General features: G+C 41.3%; 1 protein-coding gene across 10 annotated transcripts in view; it reads right to left on the bottom strand.

The window, feature by feature from the left end:
- The window catches only part of LOC118361145 (dnaJ homolog subfamily B member 6-like), a 56,080-nt gene that overhangs the window by 12,092 nt on the left and 20,012 nt on the right, over positions 1–23,976 (bottom strand). For 4 of the 10 annotated variants that reach the window (XM_052483222.1, XM_052483225.1, XM_052483226.1 and 1 more), the window contains exons 3-8: positions 20,318–20,427; positions 20,090–20,155; positions 19,531–19,641; positions 9,281–9,430; positions 8,859–9,015; positions 8,495–8,565 (exon numbers count right to left, since the gene is read on the bottom strand). In XM_052483222.1, coding sequence (XP_052339182.1) covers positions 8,495–8,565; positions 8,859–9,015; positions 9,281–9,430; positions 19,531–19,641; positions 20,090–20,155; positions 20,318–20,427 — 665 coding nt within the window. Of the gene's footprint in view, positions 1–7,750; positions 7,871–7,905; positions 8,566–8,844; positions 9,016–9,280; positions 9,431–19,530; positions 19,642–20,089; positions 20,156–20,317; positions 20,428–23,976 lie in introns of those variants that run through there. The other 6 variants (XM_052483229.1, XM_052483224.1, XM_052483232.1 and 3 more) reach the window with 6 other exon arrangements.

Raw genomic sequence — 23,976 nt, 5'->3', positions numbered from 1 at the left:
ACACCGTTGTTTGGGCTTCAACCTCCGACCCCCATCAACGTAATCGACTTTTATCAATGCAAAAGTCCCCCATAGTTTCTCCCACCTCATGTTTTAATAAATATCCTGGGCAGACGGACAGCAGCAGTGATCTGCTGAGGTGACACCACTGCTGAGCACACATATAGTGACTAGGTCACAAAATGGTACCCTATTCCCTGTATAATAGTACACCCTATAGGGAATAGGATGCCATTTGTGACGTAGGCAATGTCTCTGCCCTTGTTTAAACAGGGTTAGGCAACAGCTGGATTATTTCCAGTGTTCGCTTCCATCTCCTCAATCTTTCATAAAGCAGCCGGCAGCCATGGGGTTGATGATTGGCGGGGACAGTCGGGGCGGATTGCAATTCAAACAGGATGCCGCCTACTGCAACCAGGAAGCCATTTTGTGTCCCCGGGACAGGAAATCAAAATATGATCTGTCATTAGTGATGGATGAGCATGAGATCCACCTGAGCGCTCAATATCATCCAACCTTTCAGTTTTCAATCATAAAAGCTTACTGGTGTTCATTTTTCACATTTTTAGCTTTGAGGAAGTTAACAGCATGACCAACTGCAAGACCAATAGAATCCTCCTAGGCTCAAGGGGGTGCTTGCAACTTGCCCATAAAGTGGCATGTGTGTTGAGACATGGATAGTAGTATTATGTCATCACTCATTCCACCTAGTTATGGTATTTAAACCAGTAGGGCTAGTCACCACAAAGCGAAACTCATGAAGAGAGTAGTACACTATATAGGAAATTGAGAGGAATTCGACACGCGCCCTAGAATCTACCTTAATAATGCATACACACCCTTAAGATGAAGAAATAATGTATACTGCCATGTCAGACTTTGGGTTACAAGAGTGTGTAGTTCAGTGTGATTTTGACTTTGGTCCAGGGTATTTAAAAAGCACACAAAAATAAAATAGCCTACCTGTTACTAAGCTGGAATACATTTTTACCTTACGTTAACCAAATACAAGTTGTTTGCTGCAGTCAAGTAATACAAGTATAAAAGAACAAAACAGTTGACCTGGAAAGGTAGAAAAGAACAGAGTGATGTCGTCATCTCCTGTTAATGTAGAAACAGTGCCACCTGGTGCCAGACACATTCTACAACACAGCGAGAGAGGAAGGTTTGGGCTACACTCAGTCTTCAGGCTTGCCTTTAGGCCTTTCAACATTTGTTGTATACAACATACATAATTCATTTGAAATAAATGCATTTTCCATTATTAATAATATAAGGGGAAAAAACACTGCTTTATTGAGTTTAACAAAGATATGCAATGGCGGACTTTAGTCAGCAGGAGGAGCTATTACACCATGGAAAAAATACTTCTTACCCACTTGAGAAAATCTCTAAATTCAAGCCCTACATTAATTATGATTACGTTTTCATACCAAAGCTGTAATTTGCCCCTGGCTCAAGCAGTTATTCAAATGCAAAATACTAAATTCAAGCTGTTTTTCTGACATTAAATATATAATTTTTCCCACTGAGGGAAAATGTGTAATAGCCTAACTCAATTGAATGACAGGCCTTATCAGTAATTGTTAGCGTTTTAAACAACAGTGATGTGATAATTCCGATACTGCGCCTGGGGCCTACCTCTATGCACACCGACAGCTCTACCACAGTGGAGGGTTTGCTAATCTCCTCCACTCTTCAGCATATCTCAACACACACACACACACACACACACACACACACACACACACACACACACACACACACACACACACACACACACACACACACACACACACACACACACACACACACACACACACACACACACACACACACACACACACACACACACACACACACACACACACACACACACAGGTCACCCAGCTACAAGGACAGAGCCACAGTGTCAACTGCACTACTTGCAAATGCTCAGCCACCGCTTCAATCAACCTCCAGGTGAGAAGGGAAAAAAAGTCTAGAGCTGCAGAGTGTGGGAGAAATGGCTGCCACAGATGAGGGAAGGACAAAATGTAGCTACAGTGCCAGTAAGCCAATGTCGTAAAATGCAAGGTTGTATACACTAGGCACCAAATGCAAGAAAACGGACAAACGAAGCGACTACCTGAGCTTGTCCAATAAGAAACGCTTCTGTTACAAAACATTTCACTACAATGTGCACAAATACCAGAGAAAATGTTAGATAAGGAGTAGGCCTGTGTATTATTTCTTCATTTTAGAAACATTTCCTTTGAGGATAAGGGTTCTTACACAAAACAAACCGGGTGGGAAACTGCTATGAGGGACCTGTTCTTTCTGCTTTCTTGTTGCTAAACAGTGACAGCTTTCGCCGATCATGTAACTACTCTCAAAAAAATGCACCCGAAGCTTGTGTAAATCAACTAACCTCCTTTTGGAGTGGCAGGGTAATCTAGTGGTTCGAGCGTTGGCCTAGTAACTTAAAGGTTGCAAGATTGAATCCCCGAGCTGACAAGGTAAAAATCGGTCGTTCTGCCCCTGAACAAACACGCACTTCACCTTCTGCCGCCGGCCAGGGCTAAATAAACAGCTGTAACCCCTTCTGCTTATTGCTGCTAGTCTACCACCATCTGTGCCACCAGTTTCAGACAATGGCACGGATGCACGGCATCTGAAGCTAACACATCAGCCCAGTGCTGAGAGGGACAATACAACCCCGGTTACATCACAAATGACACCCTATTCCTTATTTAGTGCACTACTTTTGACCAGGGCATGTAAGGCTCTGTTCAAACATAGAAGTAAAACTATTTAACTAGTGCACTACAGGTAACTGCCAAAATAAAGGAAACACAAAGTGTCTTAATATAGGGCATTGGGCCGCCATGAGCCAAAGTAGCTTCAATGCACCTTGGCATGGGATGTTAATTGGTTAATTAACTCAGGAACTAAAACTGTGTGGACGCACCTGCTCTCAATACACTGTACTTTGTATTCCTCATTTACTCAAGTGTTTCCATTATTTTGTCTGTTACCTGTATGTAGGTTTCAGGGTACCATTTGAGAAGCAGACCATCTCCAAATATAAGGTATTGTGTTGAACATCAAAACAGCGTTGATTTGATTTTAAACCTAGCTCCCCAGACAACACACTGGCAACATCTTATAAAACAGCTTACATATTACTAGGTGAAAGACAAAAACAGACATTGTCTCTGCATCCCAAATGGCACCCGATTCCCTCTTTTAGTGCACTTTATAGGGAATGGGGTGCCATTTTGGGAGACAAACACTGTTCTGTGAAGGCAGGGGAAACTGAGGTGAGCATGTGTATGACTCCCATTCTCTAAGCAAACGCATCATCAACACAGGAGAATACAGGAAGGGCAAGTGAGGTCTTCAAAAACATGGGACACAGCATAATGGATTCAAGATGGGTGTGTGTATGTGTGTGTGTGAGAATGCATACCTGTTGTTGAGATTAACTCCATTCTGGATTAAAGGCAACTAACACTGCCATACTTGTATTTTACGTTGAAGCTAGCTAATAATTCCATATTGCAAATCATGATTAGTCCATGAAGAGACAGCTATCACTGAATGAATGACACAATGGACCACTGTAAGAATGCAGGTGTAATCGAATAGCATAGCAGTAAAACTATTTTATTAGTAGGTTAAAATGAACACCTATGATGTGATTAGTGTGTGAGTTTCATTGAAAAGCAGCAAGTGTGGTTTCCTTTTTTTCTGTGTGTTGGTGTGAAGCAGGTGACATCAAGCAAGTACACACAGTTTGTGGAAGTGGGTGTTGGGGCGGCTGTGAAAGTGTCACTCAAGCCAAACAGAATCATCACAGACTCATTGTGACTGCAACAGACCTTTAAAAAATGGTCAAGCTTTGTAATTATTTTGTTTTTACCCAAAATCCCCTGTAAATGTTTGAACACCTACTCATTCAAGAGCATTCTTTATTTATACTATTTTCTACATTGTAGAATAATAGTGAAGTCATCAAAACTATGAAATAACACATATGGAATCATGTAGTAACCAAAAAAGTGTTAACATCTTGGTGACGGGGCAGTGTTTTCACATCCGGATGAAATTCAACTGCCTGCTACTCATCCCCAGAATATATGATATGCATATTATTAGTAGATCTGGATAGTTTCTAAAACTGTTTGAATCATGTATAACAGAACTTATTTAGCAGGCGAAACCCCAAGGACAAACCATTCAGATTGTTTTTTTTTGAGGTCACTCTCTTTTCAATGGGCTTTCATTGGGAATCCAGATTTCTAAGGGACTTTCTTGCAGTTCCTACTGCTTCCACTGGATGTCACCAGTCTTTAGAAATTGGTTGAGGTTTTTCCTTTGTGTAATGAAGAAGTAGCCCTGTTCAGAACGAGGGTCACTGGTAGTGTACTGTTTGATAGAGGCACATGAACAGAAAGCTAGCTACAGTTTACTTTCCTCCGATATTGAACACAGATCATCCCATCTTCAATTGTATTGATTATTTACGTTAAAAAATACCTAAATTTGTATTACAAAAGTAGTTTGAAATGTTTTGGCAAAGTTTACAGGTAACTTTTGAGATATTTTGTAGTCACGTTGCGCAAGTCAGGTTGCACCAAATAAATTGACATTTTTGGATATATATCGACGGAATTAATTGAACAAAAGGACCATTTCTGATGTTTATGGGACATATTGGAGTGCCAACAAAAGAAACTTGTCAAAGGTAAGGTATGAATTATATTTTTATTTCTGCGTTTTTTGTCACGACTGCAGGGTTGAAATATGGTTTTCTCTCTTTGTTTACGGAGGTGCTATCCTCAGATAATAGCATCGTTTGCTTTCGCCGAAAATCCTTTTTGAAATCTGACATGTTGGCTGGATTCACAACAACTGTAGCTTTAATTTGCTATCTTGCATGTGTGATTTAATGAAAGTTTATTTGAATTTGGCTCTCTGCATTTTCCCTGGCTTTTGGCCAGGTGGGACGCTACAGTCCCACATATCCCAGAGAGGTTAAACAAATATATTTTGTATTTGAGATTCTTCAAATAGCCACACTATTCTTCTTCTTGGTAAAATAGCCCTTACACAGCCTGGAAGTGTGTTGGGTCATTGCCCTGTTGAAAAACAAATGACAATCCCACAACACAGCTGATTGTCTCAAACGGATTAAGAAGGAAAGAAATTCCACAAATTTTACTTTTAAGAAGGCACACCTGTTAATTGCAATGCATTCCAGGTGACTTCCTCATGAAGCTGGTTGAGAGAAAGCCAAGAATGTGCAAAGCTGTCATCAAGGCAAAGGGTGGATATTTGAAGAATCTCAAATAAAAATATATTTTGATTTGTTTAACACTCTTTTAGTTACTACATCATTCCATGTGTGTTATTTCATTGTTTGGTTGTCTTCACTATTATTCTACAATGTAGAAAATAGTAAAAAATAAAAACCCTTGAATGAGTAGGTGTTCTAAAACTTTTGACTGGTAGTGTATAAAAACACACACACACAGACACACACACACACACACACACACACACACACACACACACACACACACACACACACACACACACACACACACACACACACACACACACACACACACACACACACACACACACACACACACACACAGCTTTGCAAAAGTATTCAGACCACTTGGATTTCTTCACGTTTCATTGTTTTACAAAGTGGTACTAAAATGGATTTAAAACTGACATTGGAAAAAAAGTCTAAGATGTTATAAAGATTAATAAAAAAATGTATAACTAAAATCTAGTAGTTGCATAAGTATTCAGCTCCCTAAGTCCATACATGTTAGAAACACCTTTGGCAGCAATCATTACGGGTAAGCCTTCTTGGGTAAGTCTCTAAGAGCTTTGCACACCTGGATTGTGTAATAGTTGCCTATTATTCTTTTAAAAATTCTTCAAGGTCTGTCAATTTTGGGGGTCATGGCTAGGAGCAAATTTTCTAGTCTTGCCATAGTTTTGATTTAGATCTGCTTGGAATACTAACTCTGCCACTTAGGAACATTCACTGTCTTCTTGGTAAGCAACTCCAGTGTAGATTTGGCCTTGTGTTGTAGGTTATTGGTCCTGCTGAAAGGTGAATTCCTCTTCCAATGTGTCTGGTGTAAAGCAGACTGAAGAAGATTTTGCTCTAGGATTTTCCTTGTGCTTATCCCGTTTAATTTTATCCTGAAAAACCCAGTACTTTCCCATTTTAAATCATACCTATACCATGATGCAGCCAACACCATGCTTGAAAATAAGGAGGCAGTTACTCAGTGATGTGTTTGCCCCAAACATGTATTCCTTTGCCACTTTCTTTTCTCAGTATTACTTTAGTGTCTTGTTGCATACAAAATGCATGTTTTGGAATATTTTGTATATTTTGTGTTCTTATTATGACTCTGTCATTTAGGTCATTATTGTGGAGTCACTACAATGTTGTTGATCCACCCTCAGTTCTCTTCCATCGCAGCCACTGAGCTCTGTAAGCTCTTTAAAAATCACCAATGCCCTCATGTTAACATCCCTGAGCAGTCCCATTCCTGTCCTGCAACTCAGTTCAGAAGGATGACTATTTTTATTTAGGTGTCTGAGTGGTTAAATGCATAACACACAGCATAATTATTATTAACTAGGTCATACTTGAAATAGATATTCAAATGTCTGATTCAATATTGTTACCCGTCTACTAATCACTACCCGTTTGAAAAGCTCCCTGGTCTTTGTTGTTGAATCTGTGCGTGAAATTCAATACTTGACTGATGAACCCTTTATGGGAAGAAAAAAAAACACATGAATTTCACGTGAACACACGATCACTGCGACTAGACAAAAACCTCCTGGGGACCGTGACACAATGTTCTTAGAATGTCTTTGGGGATGTCTTCTGGAACAAACCGGGAACTAGACTAAAACCTCCAGGGGACCGTGACACAATGTTCTTAGAATGTCTTTGGGGATGTCTTCTGGAACAAACCGGGAACTAGACAAAAACCTCCTGGGGACCGTGACACAATGTTCTTAGAATGTCTTTGGGGATGTCTTCTGGAACAAACCGGGAACTAGACTAAAACCTCCAGGGGACCGTGACACAATGTTCTTAGAATGTCTTTGGGGATGTCCCTGGAACAAAACCGGGAACTAGATAAAAAAAAACTCCAGGGGACCGTGACACAATGTTCTAAGAATGTCTTTGAGGATGTCCCTGGAAAAAACCGGGAACTAGATAAAACCTGCAGCGGACTGTGACTGTTTAACTTGAATTCATGTAAATTATATACTTCAAAAGTAAAATATCCTAAATGACATTTGGCAGCTGGGTTTTCACGTGCTCAAATGGTATAAGTTAATGTAAGTTAAAAGCACTGTGTGTGTATTATAACGGCCCATTTTGGTTTGCAGGGCATCACATGTGAAATATCACGTGAAAATGTGAATCCATATGTGATCCAAATGATTCCACTTGACATGTGAAACGTGTGGTTTGTCTGTAAGGGACCTTACGGTAACTTTTTATGTAATTTGTTAAACCAAATTTGACTCCTGAAAGAGGCTGAATACTTATGCAACGACTATATTTTATTATTTTATATTGTTAATATTAAAGATTTTTTTTTTAAAGTAATTGTTTCTTCCACTTTGACAGAGTATGTTGTGTATATTGTTGACAATTTTGTTTTACAATTAAATCCAATCCCATTTTGTAACACAATAAAACAAGTGAAGAACTCCAAGGTGTCTGAATACCTTTGCAAGGCACCGTATATTTAGTCTCTTGTTTAGGGTTTATGATGAACTGATGGAACTGTTGGTCCGAACTTGAACAGCCTTGTCATTGGCAATCATGCTGAAAAAACACATAATGACAAAAGCAAAAACAAGTTCACATTAATACTATACACATTTATTAGGTGTCTAAAATGGGTCATCTGAAGCTCATGAACATGAAAACGGTGTACAGGTTAGAGAGATGTTCCATTTTCTTTTAAATAGGCAAAGGGTTAAAGCTGAGATCATTTGACAGTTAATAACATTTTTTTTAAATGCACAAACGCAAAGCCATCCAAATGTACATCTCGTTGTGCCCCTGACTTTTAGAACTAAAAGGTAAAGAAGTCCACCCACAGAAAAACTCTAATACAGCAAAATCAGTACAGCAAAAAAAAAATGTCATACACATTGGTCCTAGTAAGAGAATGGTCCCAAAAAGGTAAAGCTGGAATAAATACAACCCTATGTGATCGTCCCTCGCTCCAGCGGCTAAACTAAGATGAGAACACATTTCCTCGCTGTGAACTACACGTGAACTACGAATGTCAACAGGGGAGAGAGAGGAGAGAAACCAAGATTGCGACCCTGAGCAGCATCGTCACGCTGAGTTAGTTTGGTTTGTTTCCAGGTCAGGTGTGAGTATTTCAGACGTTGTGCAGAGGTTATCACTTGTTATCCAGTCTTAGGCGCTGCTCCTTACCGTTGACGGTTAGAGACTTCAACTGACCGTCCTCCTCCACCTCCACCCTCTCCTGGCCATTCTCCACAATCCTGCAGGAGACAAAACGAGAGTTAGGATAAAAGACGAGAGTTATTTTAATCATACGTATCTGTTTTTGGTAATACTTTAAAGGGTTTACAAAGGGTACGTTATTAAGTGTTACGCAATTCTTCAATATTCAAAACTGTCTTGGTGAATTGACTACAGCCAAAGTGAAAAGGACAACAGCCTAGAAAAATCATGTTTGTTTTTATTTTGAGGAAACTATCCCCAGGTCACAGAGTGAAGACAAGAACAAGTCAGTGACACAATTGATTACATTGACTGACTAGCTGTGCTGTACCGCTTTGTGGTGATTCTTCTGCCGTTGATGAACTTGGTGGAGGTGGATACTGAGCGGATGTTGCCCATCCCCCCTCCTCCTCCTCCGCTACCCCCAAAAGATGAAGAGGAGAACGTGGCAAAGCCCCCTCCACCCATATGCCCCAGCGAAGTGAAACCTAGGAGTGAAACACACACACACACGACTTAATCTGTGCATATGACAAATAAAACTTTGATTTGGCCCACACACCCATAACACAAACACCCCTCCATTTTCCTTTGCTTTGCTTACTCGCAAATGTTGATCTCAAAATGAAGCTTATGATATGATCGAAATAACACATTTTATCATATGCAGTGAGATTTATGTTATATAACAATGAGGAGGAAGATAAGCTTAACCAGAGTTTTGGGAGACGCATATTTGAAATAGAGTATTACCGTGCTGCAGGGGAGGCCCACCTGAATCAAACACTGGAAAGCCTGCCCCGAAGGGGGGGAAGCCCCCGAAACCGTGGAAGAAGGGTCCCCCGGTCCTGCTCCGGCTCACCCCTCGCTGCCTTTGACCCCCGCCGAAGAAGTCATCGTCCACTGGGGATTGGGGACAGACAATGACAACACATTAGTCAAGATCAAGTTAATTACAAATAGTCAAAAACTGAAATCCATGAGCATACAAAAAGACATAGGCCCATCTAAATACATATTTATACAAAAATAAAATGTAAAATTCAACAATTTCAAAGATTTTGATGAGTTACAGTTCATAACGAAATCTCTAAATGTAAGTCAATTCATTAGGTCCTAATCTATAGATTTCACATGACTGGGCATAGGCCCACCCACTGTGGAGCTAGGCCCATCCAATCAGAATTTGCTTTCCCCCACAAAATGGCTTTATTACAGACAGAAATACTCCTCAGCACCCAATGTCACTACAATGGGCCTCAGGATCTTGTCACGTTATCTCTGTGCATTCAAATTGCCATCAATAAAAATGCAATTGTGTTAGTTGTCTGCAGCTTATGCCTGCCCATACACATGGTCTACAGTTGGACGTACTGACAAACTCTCTAAAATGACATCGGTAGAGAAATGAACATTAAATTATCTGGAACCAGCTCTGGTGGACATTCCTGCAGTCAGCATGCCAATTGCACGCTCCCTACAAACTTGAGACATCTGTGGCATTGTGTTGTGTGACAAAAGTGCACAGTCTTGAAGGAGTTCCCACATATGCTGAGCACTGGTTGGCAGCTTTTCCTTCACTCTGTGGTCCAACTCATCCCAAACCATCACAATTGGGTTCAAGTCGGGGGATTTTGGACGCTAAGGGCATCTGATGCAGCACTCCATCACTCTCCTTCTTGGTCAAAATAACCCTTACACAGCCTGGAGGTGTGTTGGGTCACTGTCCTGTTAAAGAAACAAATGATAGTGGGACAGATTTCCACCAGTCTAATGTCCATTGCTCGTATTTCTTGGCGCAAGGAAGTCTCTTCTTCTTGGTGTCCTTTAGTAATGGTTTCTTTGCAGCAATTCGACCATGGAGGCCTGATTCACACTGTCTCCTCTGAACAGTTGATGTTGAGATGAGTCTGTTACTTGAACTCTGTGAAGCATTTATTTGGGCTGCAATCTAAGGTAGAGTTAGCTCTAATAAAAACGTATCCTCTGTAGCAGAGGCAACTCTGGATCTTCCTTTCCTGTGGCGGTCCTCATGAGAGCCAGTTTAATCATAGCGCTTGATGGTTTTTGCGACTGCACTTGAAGAAACGTTCAAAGTTCAGCTTACTTTTCTCAGGTGAAATGCTAAATTCACTTTAAGCAAAACATTGGGACATGCAGCTGGCTTGATAAACATTAGAAATATGATGCTCACGCATTGTTTTTGCAAAAGACATCTTGCTTTTTCATTGTAAGCTCATTAACGTGTGACTGCCAGGCAAATAGCGTTGCACTCCTGCTGTCAACTGATTGTGTTGCACTAATATATTGTATGTGAGGGGAAAACTATAGTTGCACATCCCTGATCACTCTATTGAAGCAAAAAAAAAACGATTGACTTTCAATATGAAACGTGACCCCTGTCAATACACAGTTAGACTCACCTGCTCCCACTTTCTCCCGCTTTTTACAAACAAACACGTGACTGGCTCAACTGTTCTGGGGAACCAGCGTGAGCTTCATAATGTAAAATAATGGGACAGGTGAAGTAAATAATGTTCTGTTTTTCCCCCATAACTTTTTGCACAAGTTGACTGCAGGTATTTACTTCAAAAGTACCTAGAAATAACAAATTGTATTTAGAACAGAAAGTTCATTGCTTTGCCATATTTTAGCGCCTTGTTGCAAACAGGATGTTTTGGAGAATAAAAATGCTGTACCTTTTTCGCTCGGTCAATTACGCTAATATTGCGGAGTAACTACAGATACATCCTCAGCTCTCCCATCACAGCCATTAAACTAACTGTTTTAAAGTCACCATTGGCCGAATGGTGAAATCCTCTCTGGCAACTGAGTTAGGAAGGATGCCTGTAATCGTTGTAGTATCAATACACTGGTTCCAAAATCATGTTCTACACTATTGTTGCACACAGTGAGTCGATGCAACTTATTATGTGACTTGTTAAACCCATTTTCACTCCTGAACTTATTTAGGCTTGCCATAACAAAGGAGTTGAATACTTATTGACCTCAAGCTATTTCAGCTTTACATTTTTTTGTAAACAATTTTTAAAACATAATTCCACTTAGACATTAAGGATTATTGTGTGTATTTAATCCATTTTAAATTCAAGCTATAACACAACAAAATGTGGGAAAAGTAAAGGGTGTGAAAACGTCCTTGAAGGCATCTTAATAGGGTTCCTTTGTGCATCTCCAACAGACGTGACATTTCTGGGTGCATTCTGGCAGGAGTGTAGTAAGTCCGATGCAATGCAGTAGTTTATGTCTTAGGTTGTAGGATCAGGTTGGAACATTTTCCCCTATCTGTGATCAATGGTTCTCCTCAATTTCTTCCTTCAGATCTGTTGCCCATTGTTTCCTTGCAGGTTCAGAACCATCAGGTAGAGCTTCAAATCAGCCCTTGATTTAACTTGGCCATCAACTTCTTTGGCGTAGCAGCTTCTTCCAGTATTTTTTTTTCTATGCTAGATGCCTTAGGTTCATCCATATCCCGTTGACGTGGTTGAATACGATTTCTGAGTTGTAGGGAAATCAAAATCAGCCTCGGATAATCCAAATATTTATTGTAATTGATTGAAGGACAGGGGAGATACGGCACATAGTACTCATGTTAAATATTCAAGATGTTGTCACTGTCATCAATGTGGCATGTGAACAGAAATGTTCGTAAAACCATGCGTGCGATCCTTTCTAAGCAAGGTGTGGGATTTATTCATTTGCACTTATACTTGAGAATGTGCGTCAATTGAAGCACAGCTGTGACCGTGCGTACGCCACAGCACATTGTGGTAGGAAAGTCAAACTGCTAATGAAATACCATCCACCAAATAGAGAAATGATTGACATACTGGACCATATCATAAAAATGTGAAGAAAAAAGATAGTTATAGTTTATTCATTCATATTCATATATTTATTTTATTGATACTTAAGCTACTAATAGTTTTCTCAGGGTGCTATTGATTTCATAAACATGAAACCATTTAAGCCTAATTGAATAATTAAGGAAATGAGAAAGAGTGGAATGTACGGTTGGAGGCAACTTAGTTAAACCAGTTAAATAATATAAAAAGGCAACACTGGGGCATTGTGACTTGTCCAAAATGGAAAATGTTGCATTGCTGGAGGACCTGGCACCAGTTGCATCAAGCAGGGAGCGTGTTTTCAATTAACTTTAATTTTTTGCTGAGGGTGATGCTTGACTTATTAGTAGATTTTCGTTTTCCAAATCATATTTGATTTTATATCTGCAAACAACTTTCTCCAGTATTAGAAAGGGATAAGAAACACACTAATACCATCCCAGTGCATACCCAAATCCTCTCCACCCTGGGATTTTTGTCCACTGGAACATTCCAACGGGAGATTGCGGATCAGTCTGGCATTTCACAACCAACCATGAGCAGAATATTGCCTGCAGTCCTTCATGGCATTATTTCATTGACCCCACAATACCTACAGTTTCCGTACACTGCTGTGCAACAGGCCAGAGTGAAAAGGGATTTCCATGCCATAGCTGGATTTCACAATGTCATTGGAGCAATTGACTGCACCCAGATCGCAAGTAGAGCACCATCATTGAACAAATTCAACTTCGTCAACAGAAAAGGTTTCCATTCTGCAATGTGCAGGTCATCTGTGATTCACATTTGGCTTTGTTGAATGTAGTGGCTAAATGGCCAGGTGGGACACGATTCATTCATTGTGCAGAACAGTTCAGTAGGCCTTAACCTCCAGGCAGGAGCTGTTGAGGATGGACGGCTTATTGGTAAGGGATGTTTTATTCACAGGGTTTTATTTGCCATGTTAGACCTCTACTGGGAAACAAAATCGGAATGTTGTGTTCATAACCGCAGGAGACCGGGGCTACCCATTAAAAACATGGCTGTTGACTCCCCTCACAAACCCCTCAAACCAACAAGTGGCCAGGTACAACCAAGACCACGCACGCACAAGAACAACAGCGGAGCGCACCGTAGGTCTGCTGAAAGGGCGTTGGATGTGCTTGTCTGGGACAGGAGGCACACTGCAATACCAGCCTAGCACGGTTTGCCTCTGAAATGACATTCAGTCAAATGCCATTACGTGAATGTAATACAATGTGCATATACCTTTTTTGGTGTGCAGTGTGCTCCACAACATTACAATCAAAAATGGCATTCCACTGAAAGATCCACCCAGACCCGATGAGCCCATGCCTGACAGGGAGTGTTTCCCACCACCCATAGCTCTGGCACTGAGGACAAGAGTCAACATCATACAACGGTATCTGTTCTACCAAATATTGGAATCAAATCGACAAGGAAAACACGTTTACATTGCACCAGAATTTGTCTCACATGTTTGACACAATCAACAGGTTCCTTCAATTATTGATTTCTCTCTCTCTCTCTCAGGCCATTGCATACATCCTCCAGCTGCTGTTGGAGTCCAAGAATTGATGTGTTGATCTCTTCTTGTTGTTTCAGGACTGCGTCAGTCAAAACATGCGGCACAGCTGAAGCGCTCGCCAAAGAGGACACCTTTCTGGTAGGCCTGGGGATGAGGGGTCAGGAAAATCACCCACATCTGTCAAGATTGAATGTTTTGTTGCATTCATTTTGTCACACGCACACACACATACATATTATATTTCATTTTCAATGAAAAAAAATATTTAGATGTGGTCCGTGTCTGAATATGGTTGCGAAGATAAAGCTGGACTTCCAATCGGTTGGTGTGTCTGGGAGAGGGTCCTCAGTATCACCATCACAAATGATGCCAGACACCGAGATCTCTCCAATTATGTTGCCAATGCGCTGGTCCATAGCAGACAGTGAAGAGTCACTCCTCCTGTTGTACTTTATATCCCTTTTGTGGATCATGATTATCATTCCTTTTGCATACGTTTTAAAATCAAACCAGTTCTTTTTCATTTAATCTACTGTTCTGCACTCAGATAAGCCAGAATTTACCACAGCTCTAACCTGCTCCCAAGCATCAAAAAATGATGGTATTTGTCAGGCCATTGCTGAAGGCTCCAAAAAGTATGGCTTGTTTTGCTTCCACGTCGGTGATCAAAAGTGAATTTCTGCGTTCGAAAAGTCCCCCCCCCCCCACTTTGTCTTCTATATGTTGGCGGACAGAAATGAGTGACATTTCTTGCAGCTTTAAAGGGAAGGTTTGTGACCATAAATTGTCATTTAGGGTGGTTCTTTATGTAAATGAGACTTCACGTGCACGAGCACAGTGTTTTAGAACGTGTCTGATTTATCAAGGCAAAATACTTACAGGTGTGTGTAAATCAAGCGTACGAGCAATTGATAAATTACAACTTGTTGTACTTGCGAACATTCTGAATTTTAATATAGAAGCTTTTCTACACAACATTGATAAATGAGGGCCCAGGACTTAAAGGTCTTGTCATTAAAATGTTGGCGGTAAGATGTGGTTATTCCAAATAAGGGTGTCTGGCGATATTGGTTCTTTCCACCTCATGAATGTATGTACATTTTCCCTAATGCAAATGGAATTGAGAATCATTGTATTGTCTTTTTTTTCTTCAACGCCTTAGACCCGAAGTAGTGAATATACAGTATTTTAGATCAAACGGTATTAAATGTATGGCTTTGATACTCCTCAAGGATACACAAGGATAGTCTGCTGTCCCATTGTTTAAGTGAACACAGTTGCGCAGCCCAGTAATACATCTTCATATGAGGTAGTCCCAAGACCTCCAGTTTTATAGGGTAAGTGTTAACAGTCAACTTGACCCAGTCTTTCCATTCCAAACAAAGTTAGAAAGCAGGCCATTTATTTTATTTTAAAAGTTGGATGGAATTGAAACTGACAAGGCCTGACATAAATACATAAAACGTGGTAATACACGACATGACCAAAAGTATGTGGACACCTGCTCGACGAAAATCTCATTCCAAAATCATGGGCATTAATATGGAGTTGGTTCCCCCTTTGCTGCTACAACAACCTGCACTCTTCTGTGAAGGATTTCCACGAGATGTTGGAGCATTGCTGCAGGGACTTGCATCCCTTCAGCCATAAGACCATTAGTGAGGTCGGGCACTGACGTTGGGCAATTAGGCCTGGCTAGCAGTCGGCGTTCCAATTCATCCCAAAGGTGTTCGACGCAGGCCAGTCAAGTTCTTCCACACCGAGCTCGAAAAACCATTTCTGTATGACCTGTATGACCATTTCTGTATGACCTGTATGGACCTTTCCCCTTTCACCTTTCACCTTGCTCATCATATTGTTGCTTGGATTTCAAAACAGCAATCTCTGCAGAACGGGGGTTTACTGTGTGTTATGTTCAAGCTTCAAAGTGCTCAACTGTTGAAGGGTGTCAACATTTCTAAGTCATGGATTTTCTGTTCTAGTATTTTCTTTTCTTTTTATGGGTCTTTACTTATGTGAAGAGTAAGACACGATGCAACTGCACACGTATGCTTTAAGAGCTACCCAGACAACAGTTGGGCATACTTCATTGGCTACATTTATTTCCTAAATCATGTCTGTGTTGAGATATGAGGTAAAAATCCTTATCTCAAAGTAACATTGTGTTGAATCGCCATGTCTTTGCTATTGGCATTGGAGGTTTGAGTTTAAGGTGAAGGACAATGAGCTGTGATCCGGAATTATTCTAGGAAGGTATTTACATTCAGAAAAACAGTCAATTAAATCAAAAGTTTGCAATTACAAAAGTCAATTCTTGAATATGTGTTGTGAACGTGAGAGTAATAGGAGTAATGTCTTTCAGTTAGATGTTTCGATCTCCACAGTTCACACAGACCATCTATTTGATGTTGTGGTTTAATACCTTAGACATGTTAGGAAGAGGATATAGTTTAGTTGACGACTTCTCTAGAGTTGCATCCTGCACACTGTTAAACCCCCCCCCCTGCATATAATATTACCGCTACATTGAGGTAGTTTTGGTACAAGGTCATTCATTAACTTTGGGCAATAACAATTCAATAAAGTTACTTTTCTTGTGCCAGGTTTCCTTTTACCATTATATCCATTTGCGTCTGTAGTCATTTCTATAGACTTAAATGGGACTTTATTATCAATGAGAATTGATACTCCTATAGACCTTGAGGAGAATGCCAGCCCATCCCAAGCTCACCCAAATCTGGAAGATGTTTCTAATGGGATTTACCTTAACATAATTTAAGATCTAGGATTAAAGCCCTTGAACCTCCGGGCCCATCTTCTTATCTTGATGTCCCTTGATTTATACTTATTTATAACAAATGACTGCGAGGCATTTGCGGTTCAGAGCTCTAAATATGGAGGCGAGCCTCAGAAAATGGACGGATAGGAGAGCCTACATCATTCAGCCGGAATGCTTTCAAAAATAGCTTCCGTTTTAAAAACAAGAGCAGTTACAATAGCAGCAGACCCGTGTGTGTGTGTGTGTGTGTGTGTGTGTGTGTGTGTGTGTGTGTGTGTGTGTGTGTGTGTGTGTGTGTGTGTGTGTGTGTGTGTGTGTGTGTGTGCGTGCGTGCGTGCGTGTGTGCGTGCGTGCGTGCGTGCGTGCGTGCGTGCGTGCGTGCGTGCGTGTGTGTGTGTGTAAACATATGAAACATGTGAGGTGAGGGGGTTACAATAACACTCAAATGCGTGTGGTGTATGAGTGTCCGGGAAGTGCATGTTAAAACATCCTGGTTTAAATTAACAAGATGAAACGCTTTCATAAACACAAATGGCTCTGACAAATAAGACTAGAAAAGGCTGGATGCTTTTCCTGTATCTGAGGAGAAGGCAAACACTTCCACGTTGATGTTTGTATTTCCGTCTGTAAACTCTTCCATGTATCATGACTCTACAGAGTATAAATGCCCAGTGTATCTTTCAAACACAGGTTGCGTCCCAAATGGCACCATATTCCCTTTAAAGCACACTACTTTTGACCAGGGCCTATATAGTTTTGGGGCAAAAGTAGTGCACTCTGTAGAGAATAGGGTGCCAGTTTGGACGCAAGCACAGACTGAGTGCAGAGGACAGCTGTTGCTGTTTGCTCCCATGATGGCAGTGTCCAGCATCAGACAGCATGTCCTCAATGCTTTCAGTAAGAGGATAGTAGGCCGATGGCACAGAACACCACTACGGTCCTGGCTCAGGTAGGTGTCCCTGTCTACTCGTAAAACTTGAACCCAGAACATCCATGCTCTCCAGTCTGTGCTTGGAAAGGGACTCTAAAAGGATGCAATAGGGGTTTACATTTGAAACTAAAGCCTATGGCTATACAGTACCCAGCCTGTAGCCAGAGGTGTGGTTATTGTATGGTTGGCTGTCATTATGCCAGCTGGTGCTGGGTCAGTCTGTCAGCAGCAGCCTGGGATCCTGCTAAGACTAATAACATACAGGAGGGGTCAACTGACTGCTAACGTCCTGAGTCACACCCAGGCTACTACAAAGTTAGGCTAGAGGGCACTCTGAGCACAGTCCTGAGAGTCAGGCTACCCCACAGTTAGGCTAAAATGTATGGGTATGTGTGTATCTAATCAAGGGTCCAGGCTAACTCACCTTCCCCTGAATCATGACATGGGCATTAATATGGAGTTGGTCCCCCCTTTGCTGCTATAATAGCCTTCACTCTTCTGGGAAGGCTTTCCACTAGATGTTAGAACATTGCTGTGGGGACTTGCTTCCATTCAGCCACAAGAGCATTAGTGAGGTCGGGCACTGATGTTGGGCAATAAGGCCTGGCTCGCAGTGTTCCAATTCCTCCTAAAGGTGTTCGATCGGGTTGAGGTCAGGGCTCTGTGCAGGCAAATCAAGATCTTCCACCCCAATCTCGACAAACCATTTCTGTATGGACCTCGCTTTGTGCATGGGGGCATTGTCATGCTGAAACAGGAAAGGGCCTTCCCCAAACTGTTGCCACCAAGTTGGAAGCACAGAATCGTCTAGAAGGTCATTGTATGGTGTAGCGTTAAGATCTCCCTTCATTGGAAATAAGGGGCCTAGCAAGACCCTTGACAAACAGACCCAGACCATTATTCCTTCTCCGCCAAACTTTACAGTTGGCACTCTGCATTTGGTCAGGTAGTGTTTTCCTGGATCTGTCAAACCCAGATCCGTCCGTCGGTCTGCCAGATGGTGAAGCATGATTCATCACTCCAGAGAACGCGTTTCCACTGCTCCATAGTACAATGGCGGCGAGCTTTACGCCACTTAAGCCAATGCTTGGCATTGTACATGGTGAACTTAGGCTTGTGTGCGGCTGCTTGCCCATGGATGCCCATTTCATGAAGCTCCCGACGAACCGTTCATGTGCTGACGTTGCTTCTAGAAGCAGTTTGGAACTCGATAGTGAGTGTTGCAACAGAAGACAAGCGATTTTTAAGAGCTACGCGCTTCAGCCTTCGCCAGTCCCATTCTTTGTGCTTGTGTGGTCAACCACTTTGCAGCTGAGCCGTTGTTGCTCCTAGAAGTTTCTATTTCACATTAATAGCACTTACAGTTGACAGGGGCAGCTCTAGCAGGGCAGAAATCTTACAAACTGACTGGTTGGAAAGATGGCATCCTATGACGTCACGGAGCTCTTCAGTAAGGTAATTTATTTGTCTATGGAGATTGCATGGCTGCGTACTCAATTTTATAAACTTGTCAGCAAAAGGTGTGGATGAAATAGCCGAATCCACTATACTTTTGTATATATATATATATATATATATATATATATATATATATATATATATATATATATATATATATATAACACTCAGGCAGAGCAGCAAACAGCCCAATCTCTCTTATCCAGCCAGCTAGGCTGACCTAGATGTGTGCACAATTAGTAGCATGTCCACAGGGGTTTAAAACTGCAATTAGTTGTGGGCATCTGACAGCGAAAAGGTCAGGAATGTGCCAGGAATTAAAAAGCATACCGCTTGAGAAAGCGTTGATAAACTTAATCTCAATGCCTGCTTCAGTTATTCAAGCCATAGTGAGGTCTCTTGCTCACACTCGCTCACTCTGGCCTCAGTGGAGAGACTTACCGAAGAAATCTGCAAATGGATCTCGTCCCCCGAAGAATTCCCTGAAGACGTCCTCTGGATTACGGAATGTGAACCCACCACCGAAGTGATCTGCGTTGTGATAATGCCCTCCTGGGAGAAAGAGACAGAATCATCAACTACATTTCCAACAAGAGTTATTGAGCGATGGTAAAGCAACATATTCCTGGTCATACAAGCACACACGGCGATCTGAACATAGTTCAATTATTCAAGGGCACTATGACGGTAGCATGACACTTAGTTGACAGCTAATGCCTCGCAGTAATGGCTTAGTTGAAAGTCAGACCCCCCCCCCCAACAACAACAAAAGAGAGGTCGGCAATTGCCCTGTCAGATTTATGGTAAAACACTGAAGTAGACCCCATAGAGCTGTACATCGGTAGAAGAAAATACACTTCTCCTTGTCATGTTTGCTTTATGTGGTATTTCAGACATTGTGTCATATCATAAAATACTGTCCTTTTATATTCATTTATAACCTCCATATATCTCCTAGATAAGCCTATCAAAACGTCAAGGAGTAATGTTCAATGTTCACCTCCTCCCCCTCCGCTTCCTGTTAGGCCTTCTTTACCATATTGGTCATACAGGTTCCTCTTGTTTGCTAATGAAAAGGGAAAAAAGCAGTGAGCATTTCTCCATAAAATGTCTTGATATTTTTTTATTTATTTTACAACCGGATGTGGTATTGGTATCCGTGATGCCGGACGATATCTTTTGATTTGATTTTAGCATTTAAACTGTCTTAAGGGAGGGGGGCTCTTACCGTCTGACAGGACCTCATAGGCTTCTGAAAGCTCTTTGAACTTTCTCTCTGCGTCCTCCTTGTTGTCAGGGTTCTTGTCTGGATGCCACTTGAGTGCTAGCTTTCTGTACCTACAGTGTGACAGAAATACACATACTCTACATTATAGTGCTGAGCGACTAGTGCCTTTTGAGATCGGTTCAATTTTGGTTCGATTATTTAAAAGTAATCACGGTTTTCGATTTCGATCATTTGATATGCACTATGCATTATGTAGGTTGAATGCTGTAACAGAGTAAAACTATTAATACATTTCCCAAGATGGTAATGATTGTGCATTACGGCTTATCACTTATTAACCATCAATTATTCACATTATTTTTAAATTCAATATTTCAGTTGTGTATATTACATTTGTTTTATCTGATGACTATGTTCTCATTCCATCTCATCTCTATAGAGCTGGTGCCTATGCTGTCTGACAAAATCCCTATTTTGTAGTTCTTCAAAGAAAATAAGGTATACTTTTATGACTGCTGAATACAAACTATCAAATCACTTAGATCAGTGATGGGCAACTGGTGCTGGCTTACAGTTGAGAGTTAGAATACACAAGGTGCAATTTACAAATGTGGTTGTGCATCAGCAGTCACTCCATTAGCCCATGTACGCTAAAATGGTTTTAGATCGGTAGATTCGCTGGCTGCTAGACTATCTAAACTCGTAGTGACATGGTCGAATTACAGCCCGGGTGGGGCCCATCGATCATCAGCTTTATTCAACTGTAAACATTTGCCTCCTATGGCCAAATGTGTAGAATTGGAGGAAATTAGCTGTGAAACTGCACACTTCTCTCTGCCCCATGGGAAAATGAGTAGAATTGCTTGAAATTAGCTATAAAATTCAAAATTCTTCTCTCCACCCCTTGGCAAAATGTGTATAATTGCAGCAAACTTGCTTTAAAAACAGGGGGGGGTAATAGATGTGGCAACGCAGCTCATGATGAGTTATGTTTTTTTTGTGGCCCCCACCCCCATCAAAGTTGCCCATCCCTGACAAATGTATTTTCAGGTAGAAATACAACAGCTGCTCTCTTTATCACCTCAGGATCGCGCACTCTTCTCTCTTCCCGTAGTAGCAGTCGTAAAATAAACACCGACCGGGAAAGTAAATGCGCAATGAATTATGGTCATTGTAGTTCATTACAATGTTTTATGTGCTAAGCTATGTAGAATATTGGACTGTTAGAAACTACAACTCCCTACTACAATGGAATTCAAATCATTTAACCGACGTCGGCCCAAATGAAAAATAACCGAAATTTCAGTTAATCGCTCAGCACTACTATATTACATTATCATCTACACACGGAAAGACTTACAGTGGTCATACACCTAAAAAAGCACAAGTAAGAGGTTTGACACCCACCATCTCCGATTGAATTTCTTTCCTGTTGTTAGAAACATTTAAGATAAGCATTCCTGCAACATTATTTTGTAAAACAAATAGATCTCTGAGAAACTAAGCTAATTGATTACTAATTGATTGGGCTATTTTAAATGTATAGGATTCATTTAATATTCAATAAATATAGTACCCAACATCCAATGAGTTAGACATGAGAAATCCCCAAAAAATTGTCTAAACCTTCCACGGACACGCCACGCCAAACCCCACAAGAATATAGTATCAGTTCTCTATGTCCGACAAGTAGTATGGAGATCCAGCTCGGAGTATTGGTCTTCATCCTATGTCATGAATTCCCAGTGAATTTGGTGGTGGGGGTGGGGTGGGGTGCGGGGGTTCCTGTTCAGAGAAATTAGTCATTTAAGTTGTGTTTATGTCCCATCCTACATTCTGTTATTACTAGGTTGACCATTAGATGGTGTTGTTCTAGATGATTTATTTCCGGTTTCCTCAGTCGATGGACAAGGTATGACAGCAATCCATACACTGGTTTTGTTTTCCACTGTTTCAAATGCTAAAACTTTTCAGGCACAGATCCGCAAGTTAAATGGTATCTATATTAGCATTTTCACACATCATGTCCAAATCATCCCGAAGCATCTAAAAAGGTATTGTGCAACTCAATGACATTACCTATAGATGAGTTGGATATGAAGCTAGGAAATGCTAATATAGGTACTGATATTAATATTGATATGCATTGGATTTGTGCCACAAATGCAACAAAAAAAGTTAGCATTTGAATCAGTGGCCAGGTAAACAAAACCAAAGCATGGGTTGCTGTAATACCTTGTAAACTGCTTACAGGGTTGTTCTTCAAAAGTGCCTTCCTCACCATCTTAAATAAGCATGCCCCTTTCAAAAAATGTAGAACTAAGAACAGATATAGCCCTTGGTTCACTCCAGACTTGAATGCCCTTGACCAGCACAAAAACATCCTGTGGCACACTGCACTAGCTTCGAATAGTACCCGCGGTGTGCAACTTTTCAGGGAAGTTAGGAACCAATATACACAGGCAGTTAGGAAAGCAAGGGCTAGTTTTTTCAGCATGAAAAAAATGAAGAAAAAAAACATGAAAAAATATATGAATGACTGATGGTATAGAACGGCATAGGCAAGATGTAGTGGATGGTATAGAGTACAGTATATACATATGAGATGAGTAATGTAGGGTATGTAAACATATAAAACTGGCATTGTTTAAAGTGGCAAGTGATACATTACATCAAGATGGCAAGATGCAGTAGATGGTATAGAGTACAGTATATACATATGAGATGGGTAAAGTAGGGTATGTAAACATATGAAGTGGCATTGTTTAAAGTGGCAAGTGATACATTTATAACATCCATTTTTTCCATTATTAAAGTGGCTGGAGTTCAGAAAGTATGTTGGCAGCAGCCACTCAATGTTAGTGGTGGCTGTTTATAACAGTCTGATGGCCTTGAGATAGAAGCTGTTTTTCAGTCTCTCGGTCCCTGCATTGATGCACCTGTACTGACCTCGCCTTCTGGATGATAGCGGGGTGAACAGGCAGTGGCTCGGGTGGTTGTTGTCCTTGATGATATTTTTGGCCTTCCTGTGACATTGGGTGGTGTAGGCGTCCTGGAGGGACACCTACACCTACCCTCTCCATTACTGTCCCGTCGATGTGGATAGGGGGGTGCTCTCTCTGCTGTTTCCTGAAGTCCCCGGTAATCTCCTTTGTTTTGTTGACGTTGAGTGTGAGGTTATTTTCCTAACACCACACTCCAAGGACCCTCACCTTCTCCCCGTAGGCCGTCTCGCCGTTGTTGGAAATCAAGCCTACCACTGTAGTGTCGTCTGCAAACTTGATGATTGAGTTGGAGGTGTGCATGGCCACGCAGTCGTGGGTGAACAGGGAATACAGGAGAGGGCTGAGAACGCACCCTTGTGGGGCCCCAGTGTTGAGTATCAGCGGGATGGAGATGTTGTTACCTACCCTCACCACCTGGGGGCGGCCCGTCAGCAAGTCCAGGACCCAGTTGCACAGGGCGGGGTTGAGACCTAGGGTCTTGAGCTTGATGACAAGTTTAGAGGGTACTATGGTGTTAAATGCTGAGCTGTAGTCGATGAACAGCATTCTCACGTAGGTATTCCTCTAGTGCAGATGGGTTAAGGTTAAGGTAGTGTGCAGTGTGATTGCGATTGTGTCATCTGTGGACCTGTTGGGGCGTTATGCAAATTGGAG

This window comes from Oncorhynchus keta, chromosome 28 (assembly GCF_023373465.1).
Source record: "Oncorhynchus keta strain PuntledgeMale-10-30-2019 chromosome 28, Oket_V2, whole genome shotgun sequence".
NCBI lineage: Eukaryota > Metazoa > Chordata > Actinopteri > Salmoniformes > Salmonidae > Oncorhynchus > Oncorhynchus keta.
Note: the sequence above shows the minus strand (reverse complement) of the source record. Positions and strands in the feature narration are given on the sequence as shown.